This window comes from Manacus vitellinus, unplaced genomic scaffold (assembly GCF_001715985.3).
Source record: "Manacus vitellinus isolate BGI_N305 unplaced genomic scaffold, ASM171598v3 scaffold_27_pilon, whole genome shotgun sequence".
In the NCBI taxonomy this organism is placed as follows: Eukaryota; Metazoa; Chordata; class Aves; order Passeriformes; family Pipridae; genus Manacus; species Manacus vitellinus.
The window spans coordinates 2,294,029-2,316,316 of NW_021940039.1; the positions used below are offsets into that span (position 1 = coordinate 2,294,029).

At 56.4% G+C, this 22,288-nt stretch overlaps 1 protein-coding gene across 7 annotated transcripts in view; it reads left to right on the forward strand.

Annotated features, from left to right (window-relative positions):
• The window catches only part of KCNT1 (potassium sodium-activated channel subfamily T member 1), a 39,546-nt gene that overhangs the window by 16,048 nt on the left and 1,210 nt on the right, over positions 1 to 22,288 (forward strand). For 3 of the 7 annotated variants that reach the window (XM_018074160.2, XM_025895272.1, XM_025895273.1), the window contains 28 exons: positions 3,136 to 3,215; positions 4,339 to 4,438; positions 5,596 to 5,652; positions 6,000 to 6,048; positions 6,227 to 6,286; positions 7,120 to 7,194; positions 7,538 to 7,621; positions 8,063 to 8,157; positions 8,952 to 9,132; positions 9,228 to 9,392; positions 9,483 to 9,619; positions 9,848 to 9,911; positions 10,309 to 10,417; positions 10,594 to 10,702; positions 11,598 to 11,747; positions 11,907 to 12,145; positions 13,731 to 13,947; positions 15,011 to 15,116; positions 15,204 to 15,376; positions 15,578 to 15,649; positions 15,945 to 16,079; positions 16,312 to 16,423; positions 16,704 to 16,805; positions 16,925 to 17,008; positions 17,370 to 17,498; positions 17,826 to 17,846; positions 18,738 to 19,041; positions 20,803 to 21,223. In XM_018074160.2, the coding sequence (XP_017929649.2) occupies positions 3,136 to 3,215; positions 4,339 to 4,438; positions 5,596 to 5,652; positions 6,000 to 6,048; positions 6,227 to 6,286; positions 7,120 to 7,194; positions 7,538 to 7,621; positions 8,063 to 8,157; positions 8,952 to 9,132; positions 9,228 to 9,392; positions 9,483 to 9,619; positions 9,848 to 9,911; positions 10,309 to 10,417; positions 10,594 to 10,702; positions 11,598 to 11,747; positions 11,907 to 12,145; positions 13,731 to 13,947; positions 15,011 to 15,116; positions 15,204 to 15,376; positions 15,578 to 15,649; positions 15,945 to 16,079; positions 16,312 to 16,423; positions 16,704 to 16,805; positions 16,925 to 17,008; positions 17,370 to 17,498; positions 17,826 to 17,846; positions 18,738 to 19,041; positions 20,803 to 20,969 (3,376 nt within the window). In that variant the 3' untranslated portion in view covers positions 20,970 to 21,223. Of the gene's footprint in view, positions 1 to 3,135; positions 3,216 to 4,338; positions 4,439 to 5,595; positions 5,653 to 5,999; positions 6,049 to 6,226; positions 6,287 to 7,119; positions 7,195 to 7,537; positions 7,622 to 8,062; positions 8,158 to 8,951; positions 9,133 to 9,227; positions 9,393 to 9,482; positions 9,620 to 9,847; positions 9,912 to 10,308; positions 10,418 to 10,593; positions 10,703 to 11,597; positions 11,748 to 11,906; positions 12,146 to 13,730; positions 13,948 to 15,010; positions 15,117 to 15,203; positions 15,377 to 15,577; positions 15,650 to 15,944; positions 16,080 to 16,311; positions 16,424 to 16,703; positions 16,806 to 16,924; positions 17,009 to 17,369; positions 17,499 to 17,825; positions 17,847 to 18,737; positions 19,042 to 20,802; positions 21,224 to 22,288 lie in introns of those variants that run through there. The other 4 variants (XM_029960484.1, XM_025895269.1, XM_025895271.1 and 1 more) reach the window with 4 other exon arrangements.

A 22,288-nucleotide genomic window follows, 5' to 3' on the forward strand; every position in this document is an offset into this window, starting at 1 on the left:
AGCTAAACTTGTGCTGGGATCGTTATCCACACGGCCCCAGGGGGGTTCAGGGGGGGAGAAGGGGGGGCAGAGGTGTGCTGTGCTGCCTCTCCCTGCCTGCAGGGTGGATCACTGCTGGTGACCCTTGGAGCTGGCTGGGCTGGGCTGGCACCACCCTGCCTGGCCAGAGGGAGGGATGCTCGCAGTGGGAAGGATGTTTGGCTGGAGGGAGGGATGTTTGACTGGCAGGAGGGATGCTTGGCCAGTGGGAAGGATGGTCCTGGTGGGATGCTTGGCCAGTGAGAAGGATGGTCTCAGTGGGAGGGATACTTGGGCAGTGGGAAGGATGGTCCCAGTGGGGAGGTTGCTCCCAGTGGGGAAGTTGCTCCCAGTGGGAAGGATGCTTGACTGGCAGCAGGGGTGCTTGGCCAGTGGGATGGATGCTGGGGCAGTGGGAAGGATGCTCCCAGTGGGGGGATGCCCAACCATGGCAGCTTGAACAGACCATCCTGTCTGAGCTGCAGGGAAGGCAGAGCCCTCAGGGTATGTTTTGGGGTGGCAACGCAGTCAGAGTTTCGCTTGATTTTTTATTTCAAGTTAATTCTTGACAATGAAATTAAAGGGTATGTTTTACATGATATCACCTCCTTCCCTCAGCTGGGAAGGGAGTAGGAGCTTTGATATTCTTGGATGGTGCAGCTGCCTGGTGAAAGCCATCCCTCACTCTGCCCTGGGCCACTGGGGTGTTGGCTGCAGAGCAGGTACCAGTGCTGGAGTGGGACTCCCATACAGCTCCAGGGGCTCAGCCCAGCTCACAGGGAGGGCAGATTATCTGCACAGGAACATGTTCTCTCTACGTTCTTTTATTGCCTTATTCTTTTTCAGTGATAAACACCCCTTTCCCCCCCCTTCCTGAGACCTACTTGAGTTGCTTTCCCAGTGTTCTCCCTCCTGCAGCCATGAGGATGGATGAATACATGGGCTACTTTGTCTTGAAAAGTTAGATCTAATCATTTAGTTCTTTTATCCACCAGCAATTATATCCATCATCTCGAGGTGGGCTGCAGAGCTATAGATCAGTGAACCATCTGGCTGGAGACAGAGATTTATATTGCTGTTTGTTTCTTTGATACAGAGACGAATGTCTGGGAGAGGAATCGTGCTCCCTGAAGTCTCCGTCTCCTCAAGGCGCTTAATCCCGAGGGACTCTGATGAATGGGGTGCTCAGCACTCTTGTCCAAGCTGAAAGCCAGTTCCCAGCATTTCCTGGGCATTTTTAATATGGAGAAGGAGCAATTAGCTTGTGTGCAGTGTTGTGAGCAGTCGTGGCAGATGATTTATGCCCTGGCACTGAAAAATTATTTGCCGAGCCTGGCTTTGGAAACGATTAATTTTGACGTGTTAGAGCCGGGTTTCTGAAGGTCTGCCTTAATGCTCTTTGCTCCTGAGGCATCGTGCTGGAGAGCCAGGGCCCATAAATTCTCCTGCTCTCTCCCTGCAGTGGGGTCTGTCCTTGCCCACCCACCTCCTTGTTCCCTTCTCATGGTGAACAAACACCAGGTTCGGTGGAAAACCCCTCTGACCACCCTCCTGCCTCTTGGGCTGCCTGGTGTGGGGCTCAGGGTGAGGGGGCTCATAAACCTCCTTCCTAATTTGCCTCCCAACCAGCTGGGTGTTAATGCTCAGTGAATATTTGTTTATCCCACTCTGTGTCAGAGTGAGGAGCAGCTGCTTCCCAATAAATCCCGACCCGGTGGCCGTGCCAGGGACACGCTCGGCCGGAGCTGGCACCACGTGTGCCCCGACAGAATAACCTGGGCAGTTTAATGACTGCCACAGGGAATTTGCTCACCCTGATCTGTGCCTTGCCTGGGAGATAGGCCTGATTAATGAGGTCTTGATGAGCTCTTCCGTGGAGTTAAAAAATGAGTAATAACAGTAGCACTTACTTAAGGGACTTGTTGAATACAGTGAACGGGGGAAGAGGCTAATTCATGGCACTTAACTCCATTATGGGCTGAACTAATAATGAGCAGACTTTGTCTTGCTCAGTCTGAAGCTGAGCAGGAGGAACTGATCCCGTTTTGCTGGCACTTGGCAGGACCAGTGTGATTTATAACCTGCCCGGGGTCACCAGTGGGTTTGCAGAGGGCTGCAGGTGTTTATAAAGTACCAGGGGAGGTGACGACAGATGAGCTGAGCTGGGGCTGGTTTTGCCCACACACCCTTCATCTGGGTGGGCTTGATCCCAGCCCCTGCTGACATCCATGGGGAGGAACCTCCAGCCTTGGTGAGGTTTTCTCCCATCCACCTGGAATGCAGGACTGGTGGGAGGGCTGTGGGTGGGGGTCAGGGGTGGAGGCAGGAGAAGCCGATGAAGGGACACTGCCCGTGGTGGTCACGGCAGTGGATGGGACATTTTTGGATTCACCAGAAATGTGGCTCCTCACTGCTGGTTCCTGTGAAGTGCCCTGGCAGGTGACTCTTGTCCCAGTGCCTCGTCCCTGTGCCACGAGTCACCAGTGGCTCCAGATGCCAAGTGATGTTTGGAGTTGGTTGTCAGCTCCTGGGTTTTTCTGGAATGACCAAATGTGGTATCTTAGCAACAAAGGGAAATTTTCTCCTTTCAGAGCTGAATTGATTTTTAACAGCTTTGATGCTGAACGTTTTTCCTACCCAGGCAGAGCCAGGGCAGTACTGGGGACGTTGCCCCTGCTCTGCTGCAGCTGTGGGGGTTGGAGCTGCTAGGGGAAGCTGCCAGGGGAAGCTGCCAGGGGAAGCTGCTCCAAGGCCACTACTTCTCTGAGAAGTTTTGGACACTGTAAAGTGTGTGTGGAAGGAGAAGTTTGTAGGTCTGATGTCAGCTGGTTGTGTGGGAATGAAAGCAAAGCCCTCAGCCCAAAGCAGACCTGGCCCTGTGGGTCAAACCTGCTGCTTTGACAGTCATTGATGTATCATGTGTTGGTGGTACTGGTGGTACTGGTGGTACTGGTGGTTCGGTACTGTGGGAGCAGCTGGGAGCCTGGGGCTGAGTCCAGGGTTGTCTGTGGGCTGTAAAGGTGGTCTCCCAGCTGGGATGGGGGGACAGGGCTCCTGGGGGCTGCTGTTCTGACCTGCCACCCCCCTGACGGGCTCCTCCGGGCGCTCTCCCCGCAGGGTGCAGGTCGAGTTCTACGTGAATGAAAACACCTTCAAGGAGCGGCTGAAGCTCTTCTTCATCAAAAACCAGCGATCCAGTGAGTGCCCTGTGCATGGAGTGTGTGTGTTCTGGGGGAAACCAAACCCTGCCCGAGCCAGTCCTGTGGGATGAGAAGCCATTGCCATCTGCTGGTGGCCGTGTCCCCATTGTGTCCCCAACCCGGGGCTGCTGCTGCCTCTTGGCCTTTCTGTTGGGTGTTGGCCAGCTTGGTTTGGGGGTCGTGGTTGCACGAGGAGGATGGGATGCCTCCTGCCACCTCTGCTCCCTGGGAACAACCACAGCACAGGAATCAGCCAGACAAACTGGTTGGGAGCAGGGTGGGTGCCCGGAGCTGCCTGTGGTTATCAGAGAGCAAAGGTCCCCATCAGGGAGTGAGTGTCCCCATGTGCTTCCCTGAGGCCGTGGGGACAGCCAGGGCAGGCCGTGAGCTACCCACTCCTGCTCCAGCCACCCGGATTAGCCTCCACTTGACTGATGGTGTTTTTATTTTCTTTCTCCGAGATATCATTAGCTGTCTGGAGGGAGCCTGCTCGTTAATTTAGAAATTCACATTTTCTTTTTTTCTCCCTGCATCCTGTTGTCTTGTTAAAAAGCTGGAGCCCAGCACAACAGGGTGCCCACGGGGAAGTTTTTAATGAAAATGTGATGAATTTCTCACTTGTAATTTGAGTAACGACCCGATGAACTGGCTGGGGAGGGAGAGTGGATAAAGCAGCAGTTTTTGCTCGCTGTCCCTGCTCTCCTACAAGCTGGTTGCAGTGTGGTGAGCTCTGGTCTGGTGCTTTTTAATGGATGCCTGCTAATGAGGGGGGCACACTCCAGCAGCTCCTCATTCGTCTCTCACATCTATTGGGGTCAGCGAGGAGCTGACTCATCGTTATTTATTTCTGTATTCGGCTCCTGTGTGTCTGGCACGGGGGAGGACACCAAGAGCCCTGGGCAAGGTGTGAGCAACACTCCTGTGCTGCCCTGGGGCTCCGAGGGGTCCTGTGGTGGGTGGGGCTGTGCAAAGCTTGTGGGAAGCTACAGGGGTGGTGCTTTGGGGGACTGCCCAGGGTGTGAGTGGAGCACCCAGGATGCAGAGGGTGCCTGGGGTGCCCAGGGGGCTTGGGGTGCCCGGGAACGCTGCCTGCCCCATTCCATGCTCCCCTCCACCCCAGGCCTGAGGATCCGGCTCTTCAACTTCTCCCTGAAGCTGCTCACGTGCCTCCTGTACATCGTCCGTGTCCTGCTCGACAACCCCGAGGAGGGCATAGGCTGGTGAGTGCCCCTGGGCAGGGCTGGGGGTGAGGGCAGTGGCAGCTGCTCACAGCAGGTGTGGAGATGGTTTTTCCTCGCTCCAGCTCTTTGAATTGGTGGTTTAGCAAATCTTCCCAGGTTAGAGGGCTTTGCTCCCTGCTCAAATCCCATGGATGGGTGTGTGGGCACTCACTGGCCCTGCCTGGAGCACAGGGAGAGGATGGGGGAAGAATTCAGGTCACATTCATTTCCAAGAGCTGCCTGGCTTGGCCAGGGGGGCACCGTGGCCTTCAGACACAGGTGAGAGCTCACGACTCGAGTCCATCACCATGCAAATAGTTTCTGAACACTGATGCCCTTGAATACTTCTACATTAAATCCCATTTAAGCATTTGGGAGAGAAATACGTTGTGCTGTTTAGGTCCTTGAGGTGACAGATGATTCCATACATCAGCTTTGCTCCGGGTTTCAGTATAAGCCTATTTTTAATATGTCCTTGCTTTGTTTAGCTCACAAACTATTGTGCTTTTTTTTTCCAAGAGCTCGGACAATTGGCAGTTTGATTTTCTCTGTGTGAAGGCTGCAGGCTACCAAGTGCACCTGCACATTCCAAAAGTGCTTCCAAACCCATGAGAACGAAGCAGGGCACGGATGCTCATCCTTGAAAGGTTTAGTGCAGCTGCAGCTCAGGGAATTCCACTTTTCCTGAGGGTGTGTGACAGAATAAAGGCTGGCCAGCGGGAACACATCCCTCACAGCAAGGCAGGGAGAGCTTGGCTCAGTGCTGCTGCCTGGCAGGATGCTCTGCCTTGTCCCAGAAGCTGAAGCTCAGCAGCTTTTGCTAATTGTAATCTGGTAATTCCCAGTTCTCTGTGTTCCACGCTGTGCCAGGGAGTGCTGTACCTCAGGAATATTGGTGTTCTGCAGCATCTCTGCTATGGGTTGAAGTACCTGAGGGGTTTTATTCTCCAGTAATAAGATGCTCAAGGCTGCCTGGGTGAGACAGACTCCTGTGGAAAGCCCTGGCTATGGGAATCAATGTGTTTGGATCCATGGAAGTGTTGTCCTGATGCCTCCCCCAGCATCAGCACCCAGCGATGAGGGCACCACGTGGGCCTGGGGGGGTCAATCCCAGCATCCCTGTTCCTGACTGCTTTTCCTTGCTCTTTCTCTCCTAGCTGGGAATGTGAAAAGCAGAATTACACAGCATTTAACCAGTCCACGAACATAAACTGGTGAGTCAGAGCTGCTCCAGTGCTGGGGTCTGGCCCTGCCAGGGTGTGGGAATGCAGGGATGGAGGTGGCTGCTGCTGGCAGCTGCCTGTGGCCATTTCTTGGTTGTGGGGCTGCTCAAGGGATGCGGAGCATCATGCCAGAATCAAATCCATGGACGAAAGCCTGTGGCTGCACCCTTGGGAATGCCTTATTCCCAGAGCAGAGGCTGCTTGAGCAAACTGGGCAGTAGGGAGCACCAGTACCTGTGCTGGTCCTGCACCAGTGCCCTTGGGTTTGCATTCTGTGGGGGGTAACGACACTGGGTGGCTGGGCTACAGCTTAGATCCCTTTGGGATTTTCTTTGCAGGTCACACATCTTCTGGGTGGACAGAAAAACACCGCTGTGGGCTGTGCAGGTGAGCACCCAGCCCTTGGCATGGTTGGGGGGGAGCACAGAGGAGCTGGGCTTGGAGCTCTGCCCCACCTGTGATACCCAGGGGCTCCCCCTGGCACGGGGAAGGGGGGATCTGTGAGCTCTGATGGACTGACAGAGCCCAGAGAGAGCCCCCAGAGCCTTTCCCTATGTCCCTGCAGGTCAGCATCGCTCTCATCAGCTTTCTGGAGACCATGCTGCTCATCTATCTCAGCTACAAGGTGAGTGCCCAGGGAGGCAGGGGGAAGTGATGCACAGCCTGGCTCTGCCCCCCTGGCATGAATTCATTTCTCCTGTTTTGAGCTGCCTGAAGCTGGAGTGTCCCAGGAGGATGTTTGTCTCGGCGCTGTCTCAGCGCTGGCTCCGCCTGTTTTCCTTTCTCATTCCCCCTTGGGCTCCTGGATAAGTGTTGTGCAGAGCAGAATATCTTCCTTTTCTGCTTTCCCTTAAATTCAGACCTGTTTTACACGTGTTTTTAAGGGAGGTCAGACTGACACACACCGGGATTCCTAAGGCTGAGGAGCTGGAGCTGAGCTCGGCAGCGTGACTCCTGCCTGTGCCGAGCTCTGCTGCCTCCGTGGGCACTGCTCCAAACCAGACAGGGAGAGGAACAAGCTGACTCCTTTGGACCAAAGCCCCTTAAAAAAGCCAAAAAAAAGTGACCTTAACAAATGGCATCTTCTCAGGGACCCGGGGAGAGTTGGCAGAAGAGACTCAGACCCTGCATCACCCCCCTGGTTTGAGTGCCAGCGATTTGTAACAGGCACTCTCACTCTCCTTCCTTGCATGAAGCATTGTTGTCCCCCAGCAACAGTGAAAGAGAGAGGGATGTGGTGGCTGTGGAGAGGACTGGAGGGTTTGGGAATGTTTCCTGACCTCAGTGTGCCTGCCACCACCACTGCATCTCTCCTGCAGGCAAACCAGAGCATCTTCCTGGTTCCTGAAGCATATTTCCCTCATCTATAGCAGGGTCTGTGGCAGAGAGGGAGCGTTTTAATTGTCCTTTGGGAAAGTTTTAAGCTTATTTAATTCTTATTTGTTTCTAATTCCTCAGGGGAACATCTGGGAGCAGATTTTTCGCATTTCCTTCATCCTTGAGATGATCAACACGGTACCGTTTATTATCACGGTGAGTGTTTCCCAGTGACATTTGAGAGCAGCTCTAAGTGGAGTTAAAGTGCTGTAGTTCTGGAGGTGAAATAAAGAAAAATGGATGTCTGGCCAAGTAGCATTTAAAGCTGCCAGGAAGTTTTTCCTTCAATATTTTACAATATAATGACTTTCTCCGGAGCCTTATCCCAAAATCCATTCTCCCTTTTCAGCTACTCTGGTGCAGGCAGGGGAGCAGGGCTGTGTTTGGCCTCTGCTCAGCTTGAAGATGGATCCTTCCAGAAAGGGCTTGAATTGGCTGTTTATAGCTTTATTTTTTTAAAGAGCATGGATTTTACTGCAAACAACTCTTGCTTTTGTAGATATTCTGGCCTCCTCTGCGGAATTTGTTCATTCCCGTGTTTCTGAACTGCTGGCTGGCCAAGTACGCCCTGGAGAACATGATAGTGAGTGACCCCTTTTGTCCAGCTCCTCAGGGATGTGGAGGGCAGTGGGATTGGAAGGGGAGCTCTTGGATACCCCCAGCTCTGGGGAGGTTTCAGTGCTCAGTGTGTGCAGCCATGCCGGGCTGGTGGGAAGTGAGGCTTTGCCAGCTGGGAATGCCAGGCTGTGACCTGCTGTGGAGGAGCAGCAGGAGCTGCATGTTGACAGGGATGGCCAGGGATGAGTTATTTCAAACATTCTCACGTGCCCACTCGAGCTGTCTCTCCGGGCAGCAGATCCCAGACCTGCTCATGGGAATGTCCATCCCTTTCCAAGGGCCAAATACTGACCTGACCTTCATCTGGGGGGGCACTGCCGGAGCCAGCAAGAGAACAGCTGGCACTTGGAGGAGTTTGTACTTCCAGCCTCTCTGAGCCAGGGTCAGCCCTCTCCTCTCTCCCCAGAACGACCTGCACCGAGCCATCCAAAGGACCCAGTCCGCGATGTTTAACCAGGTGCTCATTCTGATCTGCACCCTCCTGTGTCTCGTTTTCACGGGGTGAGTGTTGCTCTTCATTTCACTAAATCCCCTTCCTCATCCAGGGAGACCAGCTGTGCCCATCCCGGGTTGATGGCAGGGATCACCCCTCCCTGAACACTGGGAGGGAGGTTCTAAACCAAACTAATTATCCTCCCTAACTCTATGATTTTAACAGAAACTTTTCAGCAGGCGTGTGTGAGGATGAGGGGGTTCTCAGAGGGTGATAGGAGTTTCAGAGCAGAGACAGCAGCTTCCCACAGGGACGTGGGCTCTGATGTGTGACGGCTCATTGACCAGAACCCATCACACTCGCTGGCTCTCACCACGCTCTTCCTCCCCCCCAGATCTGTGTAATAGGCCACTGGGGCTCCTGTTAATTAACTGGGCCTTTTACCCTGTGTTTCCAACAACAAGGCCATTCCTTTGGGGTGGGGGGTGCAGTGCTCATCACTGGCTACTTAGCTTTAAATTAGGCTTTGAATCTTCCCCTGGCTCCCTTGGCTTGGATTTGAGGCATATTACACCATTAAGTTGCTAAACGGAGAGGAAATGAAGCTTTCAGGCTCATGAGGTTTTGGCAATAAAGATGGTGCTCTGATGTGGGTGACTAATGCCATCTCAGAGCTCAGCAGTGCCCCTGGCCCGTGGCATCTCCTGCTGCTGGGGCCATGGATGTGTTTCTTGGTGAGGCTACAATTCTGGTCCAGCAAGACTGAGGTGACACTTGTGTTTAGCAGGATGACTTCGAGCTGCAGGTTTGTGGGGTTGTGCTGCCCTGTCTCCTGGGCTGTGATGGGGCTTTCTCCCTGCAGGACCTGTGGCATCCAGCATTTAGAAAGAGCGGGTGAGAAGCTCTCCCTCTTCAAGTCCTTCTATTTCTGCATCGTCACCTTTTCCACGGTGGGCTACGGAGATGTGACACCCAAGATCTGGCCTTCCCAGCTCCTCGTCGTCATCATGATCTGCGTCGCCCTGGTCGTGCTGCCGCTCCAGGTTAGACCTGCGTGGCTGAGGAGGGACAGGCAGGCAGAGCCTGCCCCGGGGCAGCCCTGCCGACGGGGACATCAGCTCTCTGCCTCCGCTTGCAGTTCGAGGAGCTCGTCTACCTGTGGATGGAGCGGCAGAAGTCGGGCGGCAACTACAGCCGGCACCGCGCCCAGACGGAGAAACACGTCGTGCTCTGCGTCAGCTCCCTCAAGATTGATCTCCTCATGGACTTCCTCAACGAGTTCTATGCCCACCCACGCCTGCAGGTGAGGACCAGGCGTGCTGTCCCACGGCGCTGGGCTCGCGGCCTCTCTGGGCTGGGGGCCCACCGACCCACGCCGGCCTCTCTCTTCCAGGATTACTACGTGGTGATCCTTTGCCCAACAGAGATGGACATCCAGGTGCGGCGGGTCCTGCAGATCCCTCTGTGGTCGCAGCGAGTGATCTACCTCCAGGGCTCTGCACTGAAGGACCAGGACCTCATGAGAGCCAAGTGAGCAGCCCTGCACACCCCTGGCAAGGCCGGTCCTGCCACGCTGTTGAGCTGCCCGCAGGTCCTGGCACCCCAGAGGAGGGTCCCCAGTGAGGTCACCCCAGATGTGCAATGAGGGTGTCCCTTCTCTGGGGGCTGGGAGGGGGCTGGCAGCGCCCTGGCTGGTACAGGCAGTGCCCAGCTTTGTGGACCAATGCAGTTCATGGGGTCATTGCTGTCTCTTTGCAGGATGGACAATGGAGAAGCCTGTTTCATCCTCAGCAGCCGGAACGAGGTGGACCGGACTGCGGCGGTGAGCCCAGACAGGGGATGGCACAGTCTGAGACAGTGGGGACTGGGGTGATGGGTGCATCTCACCTCTGCCCAGCACAGGAGGGTACTGGAAGGCAGCTGGGACAAGAGGATGGGGTTGAGTGCCATGGAGAGCCTCGGGGATGGCACAGGGATGGCACAGGGACATGCAGCAGTACAGTGGTGGCTGACCCCCTGTGGGCTCACCTTCCCTCTGCTGTCCTGGTTTCCCATTAGTGCTGGGTTTTGGGGCACAGTTATCCCCTGTTAGCAGTGCTGGAGGAGCCCTTGCTGTACTTCTCCAGGGTGGTGGGTATTTTGCAGGTCATCAGGTGTAGAAGCATTGGGGAGAATAAACCATCAGCCAAGTAGCTCTTGTTGCTCTTCTCCTTGGCCAGGACCACCAGACCATCCTGAGGGCCTGGGCTGTCAAAGACTTTGCTCCGAACTGTCCCCTCTATGTTCAGATCTTAAAACCAGAAAACAAATTTCATGTCAAGTTTGCAGGTGAGTTGGAGGGGCTGTGCCCCAGCTGGTGATCAGCTGAAAGCCCTCCTGGATTGGCAGGAGGAGGAAACACCCCGTCCCCAACACCACCCCAAAATTACCACATCCCCAGGCACTACCAGCCAGGGAAACCATCCGTCCCCCTCCCTGCTGTGACATTCCCTTCTGCCTTTCAGATCACGTTGTCTGTGAAGAGGAGTGCAAATACGCCATGCTGGCACTGAACTGTGTCTGCCCTGCCACCTCCACCCTCATCACGCTGCTGGTGCACACCTCCCGTGGCCAGTGAGTGCTGCCCCTGCCCTCCCCTTCCCACCCCTCCCCTTCTCTCCCCACCCCTGGCCTCCCCTGCTCCTGCCTGAGCATGGAGGGACGGCAGCACCGAGGTCTCTGAGCCCAAGGGGACGAGATGGGGGTCTGGGGTGTGTTTGGGGTAGCACAGTGGGGTCTGGGACCCCCATCCAGGTCAGGAGCAAAAGCCATATTGTAGGGGAACCATCCCAGTGCAGATGTGCTGGGCAATGCCACCTTTCCAGAGACTGGGAAAAAAAAAATCTTTATGCTGGCACAGTCCCACTGGCAGGAAGGTGAATTCACAGCCTGAGCATACCCAGACCCTGCAGGCTTTTTGGTGGGTGTATATTCAGCATGGCTGGAAGGAGCTCTGCCAGCCTGGTAGAGCAGTGGTGTGCATGTCCTGCGCTCCTTGACCAGTCAGAAATGTCTGAATTTTGGGTAAAGTGCCATCAAAACAGTTATGAAACATCCTTGCCAGATGACTCTCACCCCATGCTCGGAGCTGTTTGCCAACACGGGCTCTGAACCCTCCCTCTGCACTCTGCAGGGGCCCTCGTTAAACAAAAAGGCACTTAAAACCCGGGATGGAAACGAGCTTGTCCTCAGCAAACGCCGACAGCTCGTGGTGATGTGTTGCTGTCATCTCACCACTGTCATCTCACCGCTGTCATCTCACCGCTGTTGGGCTTGGTGGCAGCTTCAGAGATTATTAGTGCTCCTTTCCTGTGGCTCTGCCCCGGGATCTGGCTGCTGTACCAGGGGTGTCCTGCCCTGGCCGGTGTGCCGGGGTCTGTGCCAACACCGGGGTGTCCTGATCTGGCACTGTGGGATGTCCCATCCCAGCACCAAAGGGTCCATCCCAGCACTGCTGCTGTCGTTGCAGGGAGGGCCAGGAGTCCCCGGAGCAGTGGCAGCGGATGTACGGGCGCTGCTCGGGCAATGAGGTCTATCACATCCGCATGGGAGACAGCAAGTTCTTCATGGAGTACGAGGGGAAGAGCTTCACCTACGCCGCCTTCCACGCGCACAAGAAGTGAGAGCGGGGGGGCAACGGGCGGGGGTGGGCAGGAGATACCTGCCAGTCTGCATCCCTGGGGGTCAGGAGGGCGCTGCGGGGTCCCTTGTGCAGGGATAAAGCCCCGGAGGGGGTCTCTCTCCAGCTGCGAATTCCCACCTCGTGCTCCCGGCGCAGGTACGGCGTGTGCCTGATCGGCATCCGGAGGGAGGAGAACAAGAGCATCCTGCTGAACCCCGGCCCCCGGCACATCATGGCAGCGTCCGACACCTGCTTCTACATCAACATCACCAAGGAGGAGAACTCTGCCTTCATCTTCAAGCAGGAGGAGAAGCAGAAGAAGAAGGGCTTTGCGGGGAGGGGCAGCTACGACGGCCCGTCCCGCCTGCCCGTGCACAGCATCATCGCCAGCATGGGTGAGCTGGGGGCTCGTGGGCAGGGGGGAGCAGGAGCCTGCACACACCCCTCCATTGCCCTCCTCAAGTTTGGGTTCGTTTCCTTTCCCAGGTTTGGTTTGGTTTTGCTTCTTGCGCGCTCCTTGCTCTCTCCCCCACCAGTGCCAAAAACCCCTTTGCACCCCCCGTCCCGGTCACCTCACCAGTACAGCACACACATCTCCTGGCACCCTGGGTGTCCTCAGCGAGCTCAGAGATCATTATTAAACCTCACAATGTCTGTTATCATTAAGGGTGTTTGCATAAACCCCCCCAAGCCTGGATTTAGCCCCCAATTATTTCCAGGCCTGGAGGAAGAAATGCCACTGGCCACGTCCTAAATCACGTTTATGATTCCCCACGCCAGGAAAGCGCCGTTTGCTCTGCGGCGAGCGGTGCGTTTGTGCAGCTGAGGAATACCATGAGTCATTACTTCCCGCTTGTATCTGGGGAGAGCGGGTTTTGGGGAGGCTGCGCCACACGAGCACATTATATTCCAGGCAAATAATTTATGTGTTTGTACTCCTGAGCAGCAATTTGCATAGATTATCCCCCAGCAAGGCGCAGAGAGCTCTGCTGAGCACTTTTGTCACTGTTCCCGTCAAACACGGCTCCTTCACAGAGGGACCTTTGGCAAAGGGTGAAGGAAGGGGCAGAAGTGATGGGAGTGCCAGCAGGGCAGTGGTGTCTGGCAAGGCCAGTGCCTGGGCTCTGCTTAGTGGGATGCTCCATCAGTGAGTTGGATTTTTGGAAGCTACTGGAGGACGGGATGAGGAAGTCTCTCTTGTCCCCAATGGGATATTAGGAAAAATTTCTTCACAGTGGAAGAAATATTAGGAAAAATTTCTTCAAGCAGTGGGACAGGCTGCCCAGGGCAGTGGTGGAGTCACCATCCCTGGAGGGTTTTAAATGATGTGTAGTTGTGGCACTTGGGGCCGCGGTTTAGTGGTGGCCTTGGCAGTGCTGGGGGCATGGTTGGAGTCAGTGAGCTTAGAGGACTTTTCCAACCTTAACAATTCTGTGTTTATAAGACCTGGAGCTGATCAGGTGGATGAGGGAGTTGCTGCCTGCCTGCCTCTCCCTGGGGGCTTGAGGACCACCAGGGTGACAAGGTGTCCATGGGGAGGGCAGTGTCCCAGTGAGGGGCAGACATGATTCCTAAATTGGCTGTTCCCAACCTGGTTGGTGCCTCCCAGAGCCTACAGGGAGCTGCAGGCAGGGGTTAGGCTGGAGGGTTTTCATCTCACAGATATATCACAATGATAAAAACCATCACAGAGCCAGGTTTTGCTGTTCAGTGAGCAGCAGGTGGGCAAACGTTTTAGCTGGCAACAGAGACAGGGACAGTCCCTGGGCCCGCTGAGCTGTGCCCCCGGGGAGATGCTCCACACACCAGTGCCCAGGTGGAGGTCACTGGTGGGGGCTTTCCCTGCACTCCCCATGCCTGTGGATGGCTGAGCATCACTTGGGCTGTCCCTCATCCCTGTGCAGGGCTCCAGGGTGCTCCCTCAGGTCTCTGCACCTCCTTAGAGTGTGTTTGCCGTGCTTCCCTCCCCGCCACGTCCAGGTACAGTGGCCATGGACCTGCAGAACACGGAATGTCGCCCTGCCAACAGCAGCAAACTGGCTCTGCCGGCCGAGAACGGCTCCGGGAACCGCCGGCCCAGCATCGCCCCCGTCCTGGAGCTGGCAGACACCTCGTCCTTGCTGCCCTGCGACCTGCTCAGCGACCAGTCCGAGGACGAGATGACACAGTCGGACGAGGAGGGGTCGGCAGTTGTGGAGTGAGTCCCTCTCTGTTCCTTGAACCCTTCCTTGGCTGGTTCATTCTGGTTGGATCCTCTTTGTTCTGGTTGGATCCAATTCATTCTGGTTGGATCCAATTCATTCTGGGTGGATCCTCTTTGTCCTAGTGGGATCCAGTTCTCTCTGGTTCATTCCAGTTTCAGAAAGACTGGGACCGTGGTACTCTCAGTGGTGCCCGAGGGATGCTCAGGCTCAGCCCCTCTCAGTTTTTCCATGACCACATGAACAGCTGTGCCATGGACAGTCCCCATGACCATGATCCTTTTGGGCTGCTTTGGAGAATTCTCTGGGAATCAGCAGAGTTGCCCCAAGGCAGATGCTGCTGGGGATGGGCAGGTTGTTCCGTCACTCCTCTCACCTCCTCCACTCACCAGTGATGTGAAGAGGGTCCTGTTCTCCATTGCACATAAATAAAAACCACAAAATAGATATTCACCACAGCTTTTAAGGTGTTTGTTAGTTTGTGACAGCCAGGGAAGGACTTACCTTACTGCTTTCCTGTCTGGACGGTGTCACAGCCATGTGGGGAGTTCCTGAATATCCAGGAACCCTCACAAACTGGTATGGAATTCACGTCCACTTTTAGCTGCTCTTTAAATGAAAATTTCTGCCTTTGATTCCATCAAAAGTACAAATGTTGATTTTTTTAAAATACCTGTTCACCAAAGCAAACTCTACAAATGGACCATGAAGTTTTTTGCTTCTTTATTTGGCTCAGCACTGTCCTCTCCTGGCCCTCACTGCCCTGTCTCCCTCCAGTGGTCCTGTCTGCTGCCTTCTCTACCTGTGCTGGGAACATGGAATGTGGGGCTTTAGCCCTGCATCTTTACAATCTCATGGCTCTTTGCATAGCAAAAAACATTCCTAAATATTTGTATATTTGGGAAAATTTCCAGCTGCTGCAGGAGACTTTTGCAGAGCATTTGCCACCGATGTGCTTGAATCCTGGGCTGCTGCTGTTAAATGTTTTTTTTCCTGAGTTTTGGATATATGGATGCTCTCCCCGTGCCCTCACACTGCTGGGTTTTCTCTCTGCTGCAGGTATGTGAAGGGTTACCCCCCAAACTCCCCCTACATTGGGAGCTCCCCAACTCTGTGCCACCTTTTGCCTGAGAAAGCCCCGTTCTGCTGCCTGAGGCTGGACAAGGTACGATGGGGCTGTGGGGGCTGCCTGGGGGCTGCAGCCCCCCCAGAACCACCTGCTGAGTCCCCCCCGCTGCCTCCCACCCCACAGGGCTGCAAGCACAACAGCTTTGAGGATGCCAAAGCCTACGGGTTCAAGAACAAACTGATCATCGTTTCGGCAGAGACGGCGGGGAACGGGCTGTACAACTTCATCGTGCCCCTCCGGGCCTACTATCGGTCCCGCAAAGAGCTGAACCCCATCGTGCTGCTGCTGGACAACAAGCAAGTACTTTTCCACGGATGTTTTCCATCGCACTGAGCCCTCCCTGTGTTCTTGTGGGCGTCTCATGCTGTGGGATGGGAGCGTGGGGCAACGGCGGTGCCGCCCACGGGTGTCTCGGCTGATGTTGGCCCTGGGTTTTGTGTCTGTCTTTGCCCCACGGGCTTGCTGAACCGCCTTGCTCTCTGTCGCTCTCCCTCCAGGCCTGAGCACCACTTTCTGGAAGCCATTTGTTGTTTCCCCATGGTTTACTACATGGAGGGCACCATCGACAAGTAGGTGTTTCCGTGCGTGGCTGTCGTGACTTACGGTGCTGCCTGAATGCGTTGGATTTATCCCAGCCCAGACTTTTGGGTCACCCCATGAGAAGCCCCAGGGTTGGCACCGGTAGAGCTGAGCCCACCCTTGGCTTCTCGGGGTGCCAACCCCTCCCTGGTAGATGGAAGCAGGTGAAGAGCTGGTGGTGGGGAGCAGGCTGGGCTGGCTGGAGCGCTGCGTGCCGCAGCGTGCTGCTTCCCTGTGTCCTTCCCAAGGGCTCACCCTGCGCTCTTCTCTTTGGGAACTGCCCAGCCTGGACAGCTTGCTGCAGTGCGGCATCATCTACGCCGACAACTTGGTGGTGGTGGACAAGGAGAGCACCATGAGCGCCGAGGAGGACTACATGGCAGATGCAAAGACCATTGTCAACGTCCAGACCATGTTCAGGTGAAGGGTGACCACTGACCACTGCTGGTGACAAGCCCGGGAAGGGTGTTGGTGGCCGGGGAGGTGGCTGTGGGCAGTGGGACACATCTGTGGTTGAGGAAACAGCTCCTAATCAGCTCTTTCTGTCCTCAAACAGGCACAGGGGTGGTTTTGGTCCTCCTCAGGCTATAACTGCAGAGAATGATCTCACCTCTGAGTGAACTGTAGGACAACAGGTCTCTTTCCATTGCAGGCTCTTCCCCAGCCTCAGCATTATCACGGAGCTGACCCACCCCTCCAACATGAGGTTCATGCAGTTCAGAGCAAAGGACAGCTACTCTCTTGCCCTTTCCAAACTAGAAAAGGTAAGAGAAGGTTGTCCCCTGCACGGGGGCCTGGGAAGTCACTGCTGGCAGTGACTGCATTTGAGCTCCCTGAAGTCCTGTGCTCTTGCCACGTCCAGAAAACCCAGTCCTGTCTCCCACATTTCCATGGAGAAAAAAACCTCTTTCCCTCAGTGCAAGGCTGCTGCCCTGGTTCCCTCCTGTCACACCCACCAGAAACACTACACTGGTGTCCTCCCCATTTCCATGAGCCCTCTAGTTTCTGTGCAACCCGTGCTCTCATCTCTCCTTCCTCTTCCAGAGAGAGAGAGAGAACGGCTCCAACCTGGCCTTCATGTTCCGACTGCCCTTCGCAGCTGGGAGGGTCTTCAGCATCAGCATGTTGGACACACTGCTCTACCAGGTGAGAGCCAGGTGGGCTCTGGGTGATGCACCCCTGCAGCTCTGGCCACCCCTTTCCACCTCCCAATGAATAACTGAGCAAACCTTTTCTCTGGTTTCCCACCCAAATGTCTCCCCCAGTCGTTCGTGAAGGATTACATGATCACCATCACCCGGTTGCTGCTGGGCCTCGACACCACGCCAGGCTCTGGATACCTCTGTGCTGTAAGTGCCAAGTCCCTTTGGGTTGTAACCACCGGGCCAGGTCTTTGTGGATCTGGTGGGATCCATCACCCTGCACATGTGGGTGGGGGGGTTCCCCTATTCTGGGGAGTCAGGGGGAGCAGCACTGCCAAGTCATTGTTCCCCTCCATTGTGGGGAACCTCGGCGCTACCAAAAGCCTCAGAGCTGCCAAAGACCACAGCCCCTGTTCTGAAGGCTGAGGTCAGAAGTTGCTCCTGGTCTTCTCGTGGAGTCCAGCTTGCCTTTGGGATTGTTGTGGATGAGCTGGGGTGAAGCTCAGGAGCAGCCCGAGGTGCTCCTCAGTGTGTTCTCTGTGGTTCATGTTTGTCCCCTGTTGCTCAGATGAAGATCACCGAGGATGACCTGTGGATCCGGACGTACGGCCGCCTCTTCCAGAAGCTCTGCTCCTCCAGTGCGGAGATTCCCATCGGGATTTACAGGACAGAGTCCCACATGTTCGCCACCTCCGAGGTACGGGCGCGGTGGTGGCACATGCCAGGAAGGGGCTGCTGGTGGGATCCATGAGGCCCCTCAGACCTGGTTTCAGCAGTGGTGGGAGGACGAGGGGAGGGGAAGCTCAGCCTTCCCTTCACGAGCAACCCCGTGGCAGTTTTGGGGGTGGTGTCCTGGATAAGCTGGGTCGGTGTCAGTGCCCGTCTCTCCGGGCAGCGCGGGCAGGGAGGGATGTCCTTGGCAGAGCTCTACCGTGCCACTGGGCATCCAGGGAGCAGGGGGGCACAGCAGGGCTGTCCCTTTGCCAGGCTGACTCTGCTTTCCCTTCCTTCCCCCCCGTTGCAGCCCCACGACATCAGAGCGCAGGTGAGTGCTGCTCGCGTCCCGCCGCGGGCACTCGGGTGCTGTGGGGCACTGCCCTGGTGCCAGTGCTGCCCTCTGGTCCCCCCAAACCAGGGGCTGATCCATGGGCAAGTGCTGTCCTAGCTCTGGCCACCGAGGGCCACCACGTGCCTTGTGCCAACTGTCAGCCCCAGCGCCGGCACGGCACTGCCCGTCCCCATGGCAGGGCAACGCTGGCTGAGCCTCACTCAGCACTCTGGGAAAAGTCCTCAGTGCCCTGACACGTAATTAACTGGGATAAGGAGCAAGGAAGTGAGCCAGGATCCCTCTTAAACACTGTCATTTTGCAGCTTTGTAGGAAGCAGCGACAGGGAGCCGAAAGTTGACATTTAATTAAACGCAGCCCAACTCTTTGAGAGGCCTTGAAGGGCTTTATTAATAAATTCCTGCTCACCAGTGGGATTGCTGGGTCGGAGATGTGGCAGCATTGCTGCTGTAAGAGGGAAGACAGGCAGATGAGGGCATGGCTGTGTCTCAGGCAGATATCACAGAGGTAATTGTGGAGCACTCAACAGTGCTTATCCCAGAGAAGCTGTGGCTGCCCCACCCCTGGAAGTGTTCAAGTCCAGATTGGACGGGGCTTGAAGCAACCTGGTCTATGGAAGGTGTCCCTGCCCATGGCAGGGTGTGGAACTGGATGATCTTTAAGGTCTCTTCCAACCCAAACCATTCCATCATTCTGTGAAATCTGCCAGCCAGGTAGTTTTTGCAGCACAGAGGTGAAGTGCCAGGAGAAGGGGGGGCCCAGAGGAAGGATCCCGTCCCACAAGGGGAGGGGGGGGGAGATCCCACCCCACCAGCCACAGGCCAAGCCATTCTTGGCTCCCCCACCCCCGTGACCTGCCGGGCTTCCAGTCACAGATCTCAATCAATGTTGAGGACTGCGAGGACACCAAGGACATCAAGGAGCACTGGGGGATCAAGACGAGCCACCACAGGAACTCGTGCTCCAGCGACCAGTCGGAGCATCCCCTGCTGCGGCGCAAGAGCATGCAGTGGGCCCGGCGGCTGAGCAGGAAGGGCAACAAGCACTCCAGCAAGACGGCCGAGTGGATCAGCCAGCAGCGCCTGAGCCTGTACCGGCGCTCCGAGCGCCAGGAGCTGTCCGAGCTCGTCAAGAACCGTATGAAGCACCTGGGCCTGCCCACCACCGGGTACGGTAAGTGCCGCCCGGCCGAGCTGCTCTGCGGTGCTGCGTCCCGTCCCGCCCGCGGGCTCCTCAGGTAACCCCCGAGCCGAGCCTAACCCGCGCCAAGCCTAACCCCAAGCTGAGCCTAACCCCAAGCTGAGCCTAACCCCAAGCTGAACCTAACCCCAAGCTGAGCCTAACCCCACGCCAAGCCTAACCCCATGCCAAGCCTAAACCTGAGCTTAACCCCGCACCAAGCCTGTCCCCGCAGGCGCTGCCGGGCCTGCTCCAAGCAGTGCCTCATTCCCCAGCTTGCTTGTGCTTGTGCGGCATTCCAGGCTGGGGTCCCGCCACGCAGACCCCCCTGCCCTGCCACCCCCCCACCTCTGGGCTCTGGGATGGCTCCAGGCAGGAGCTGGCAGTGGCAGTGGCACTCGCCCTCCTGCCCGCAGCAGGACCCGGTGCTCCCGCGCAGCCTCGGGGGGCGATGCCCCGCTTGCCCCCCACTTTCTGGTGGTTCAGGACACACCGGCCCCAGGTCAGCAAAGCCCCTGTGCTCGAGAGAGCCCCTGTAGTGCGGCAGGGAGAGGTGAAACCCCATCAGCTGGCGCAGACCCCGGTTGTTGTAGATACTTGAATCCGTCGTAAACTCTTCCGTGGAAAACCTTTCGGTAGCTGCAGGGCTGAGTTGCTTCATGGCGTGTGACACCGGTGTCTGGCTGTGACAGTGCTCAGGGTCCCTCTGTGCAGCTGCATTTCTCGTGAAGCTTCTGACCTGCCCGTCGGTGCTGCCGTCTGTGTCCCCCCGGACGACTCCCCACCCCTTGGTTATGACAAAGTCTGTAGCCCACAGCTCCCTTGGTTTGTTTGCTTTGGGTTTGGTTTTGGTTTTGGTCTTTTTTTTTTTTTTTTCCCTTTCTTTCTTTGAAGCCATCCTGTGCTGCTGCTTGTTTGCTCCATCCTCCAAGAGAGTCCGTCCACCCCGCGCCGGCCCCTGCCCACACTCAGGCTGGCACTGAGCCCCAGCTGGGTTTGGGACGTTTGGGGGGTGGGATCCCTCTTCTCCCATCTTGGCTTTAGGCACATGAAAGAGGAGGAGAGTATATAAAGTGCAGTGCAGGGAGGGTTTGGAGTGGAGGGCTGGCTGTGGGTGTCACCAGCCTTCCCAGGGAGGGAGGCAGGAGACCCAGCTTGAGGTGGGATGGAGGGAGCACAGGGAATGCCAGGCAGGGGCTTGCAGTGGTGTATCCCCCTCTCCTTTTTTCCCCTACATTCCTGGTCCCAGAAGTTTCTGCTGTAGTTTCAGGGGGGCTGCCTGGCCTTGGTGAGGCTTCCCAGGGGCCACCCCACCATCAGCCCCACTGGGGTTCTCAGGGCACATCCTGGGGTTAGATCAGAGTTGGCATCCTTGTCCTGGAAAATGTCAGTGGAAGCAAACTGGGGGATCTCTGGCAGGAGAAGAGGCAGTGGGGGGGTGCAGGACCCACATCCCGTCGGGGTGGGACAGGACCAGGGCACTGGGGCACCCTCAGCTCCCTGGCCCCTGTGGCACCTCTGCACCCAGCGGTGCTGGGGCTGTCTGTGTGTTGTCCCCACGTGTCACCGTCAGTGTCTGGCCACCCGTGGTGTTTTGGAAGCACACGTTGCTCTGCCTTCTGCCCCTCTCCTTTTTCTTTTGCTCATGTTATCGCTGCAGCGCAGGAGCTCGTCTCTGATATTGCCGAACCATGGCTTGCTGACCTCTCTCTCTCTCTCTGTTTATGTCTGTGCCTTTCCCTGTATGTTCTGTAGAGGATGTAGCAAATTTAACAGCCAGTGATGTGATGAATCGGGTAAACCTGGGATATTTGCAAGGTAATTCCCTTTCCCTGGGAGTCCCGCGTGACTCATGGCGTGCAGCGTACAACAAGATCATGCCAGCTAAGCCCAAACCTCACCCTTGCCAGTTTTCACCTTAGATCCCCGAGCTTTTCAGCACTAATTTGTTGGGTGGCATTGGAAATCAAAGGACTGGCCTGTAGTGGTGGTGCAAACTCAGGGCTTCGCTAAATCAGGGAGACAGAAACCTCAGGGACCCTTTTCTAGTTGAATTCCTACAGGGAAATCACAGCCCTCGCTGTCTCTAACAGAACCCTCCCCCCATGGCTCTGCAAGGTGGCTTTGGGCTGTGAAGCCAGTGGCAGTTTGAGGAGGGGACGAGCACAGCAGAGCTGCCTGCGCATGTCATGATGAGCTGCTGGAGCTCCTGCACCTTGGTGCATGTGGGTCAGCCCCAGGGGCAAGGCACCCCTTCAAAATCCCTTTGCACCCCTCGGTTTGCCCCCCTGAGCCCCTCTCCAGCATTGGCAGGCCCTGTTTTCTCACTGGGCTCAGCATGAGGTGCCACCGGTGCTGCAGCTGCTCTGGGCACCTCGTTGGGGTCTGCAGGAGCTGAGGGGTGTTTGCATTATTTTCATCTTTACACCACAGTGTGACGTGCCCTGGAGAGGCCCCTTTTTGCTGCAGCAGCCCTGAGCTTAGCAATAGTCTGACCCAGCTGCATTTTTGGCTTCACTGGGCCACGCTTAAGGTGAAACGTTGGCATTTTCCTGTAAAGTGTGTCCTTCATCAGAGAGGCAGCCCCAGCTGGGGCTCATGGAAGCCCCACTCCAGCAGAGTATATTGCCCTGGGCGCTGGGGTGATGGAGCAATATACTTGGTGTGCTCAGAGTGCCTGGCTTGGCTGCATGGGGGTCAGGAAAAGGTGCTTCCATGGAGCAGGGAAACCTGCCGCGAGCCAGGGCCCTCCCCACCTCCTGTCATGTCAAACCCCGTGTCTGCCGTGGGGTCCCAGGGTCTGTGTGCCCCCCTTGCCCCAGCATTGCCACCCCTGTCCCTGTCACGCTGTCAGGCTGGGCACTGGGATGGCCAAAGGTCCAGGGACCAGGGTCAGACACCCCGGCACAGGTTGGGGGTCCCACACAGCATCTCCCCGCCCAGCTACAGCACCTTCTGTGGCCTCAGAGGTGCCAGGGATGTGTCTGAGGAGCAAAACGATGGTCTGGTGTCCCCCTGCAAGCACTGCTGCGTGTGGTACCTGCCTGAGGTGCCCCGGGGTTCATCTGGACACATCCTGGCAAAGGCAGCTCAGGAGGAACCTGTTTGCACCCCTGTGCTGGGTGGCTGTGGAGGCTGGAGCTGCTGTGGCTCATCCCAGAGCTGGAGAAAAGCCCCACTTCAAAGGTTTCACCCCCGTGCTGGGGCTGAAGAGCAGCTGGGCCACCCCCCCGTGCCAGGG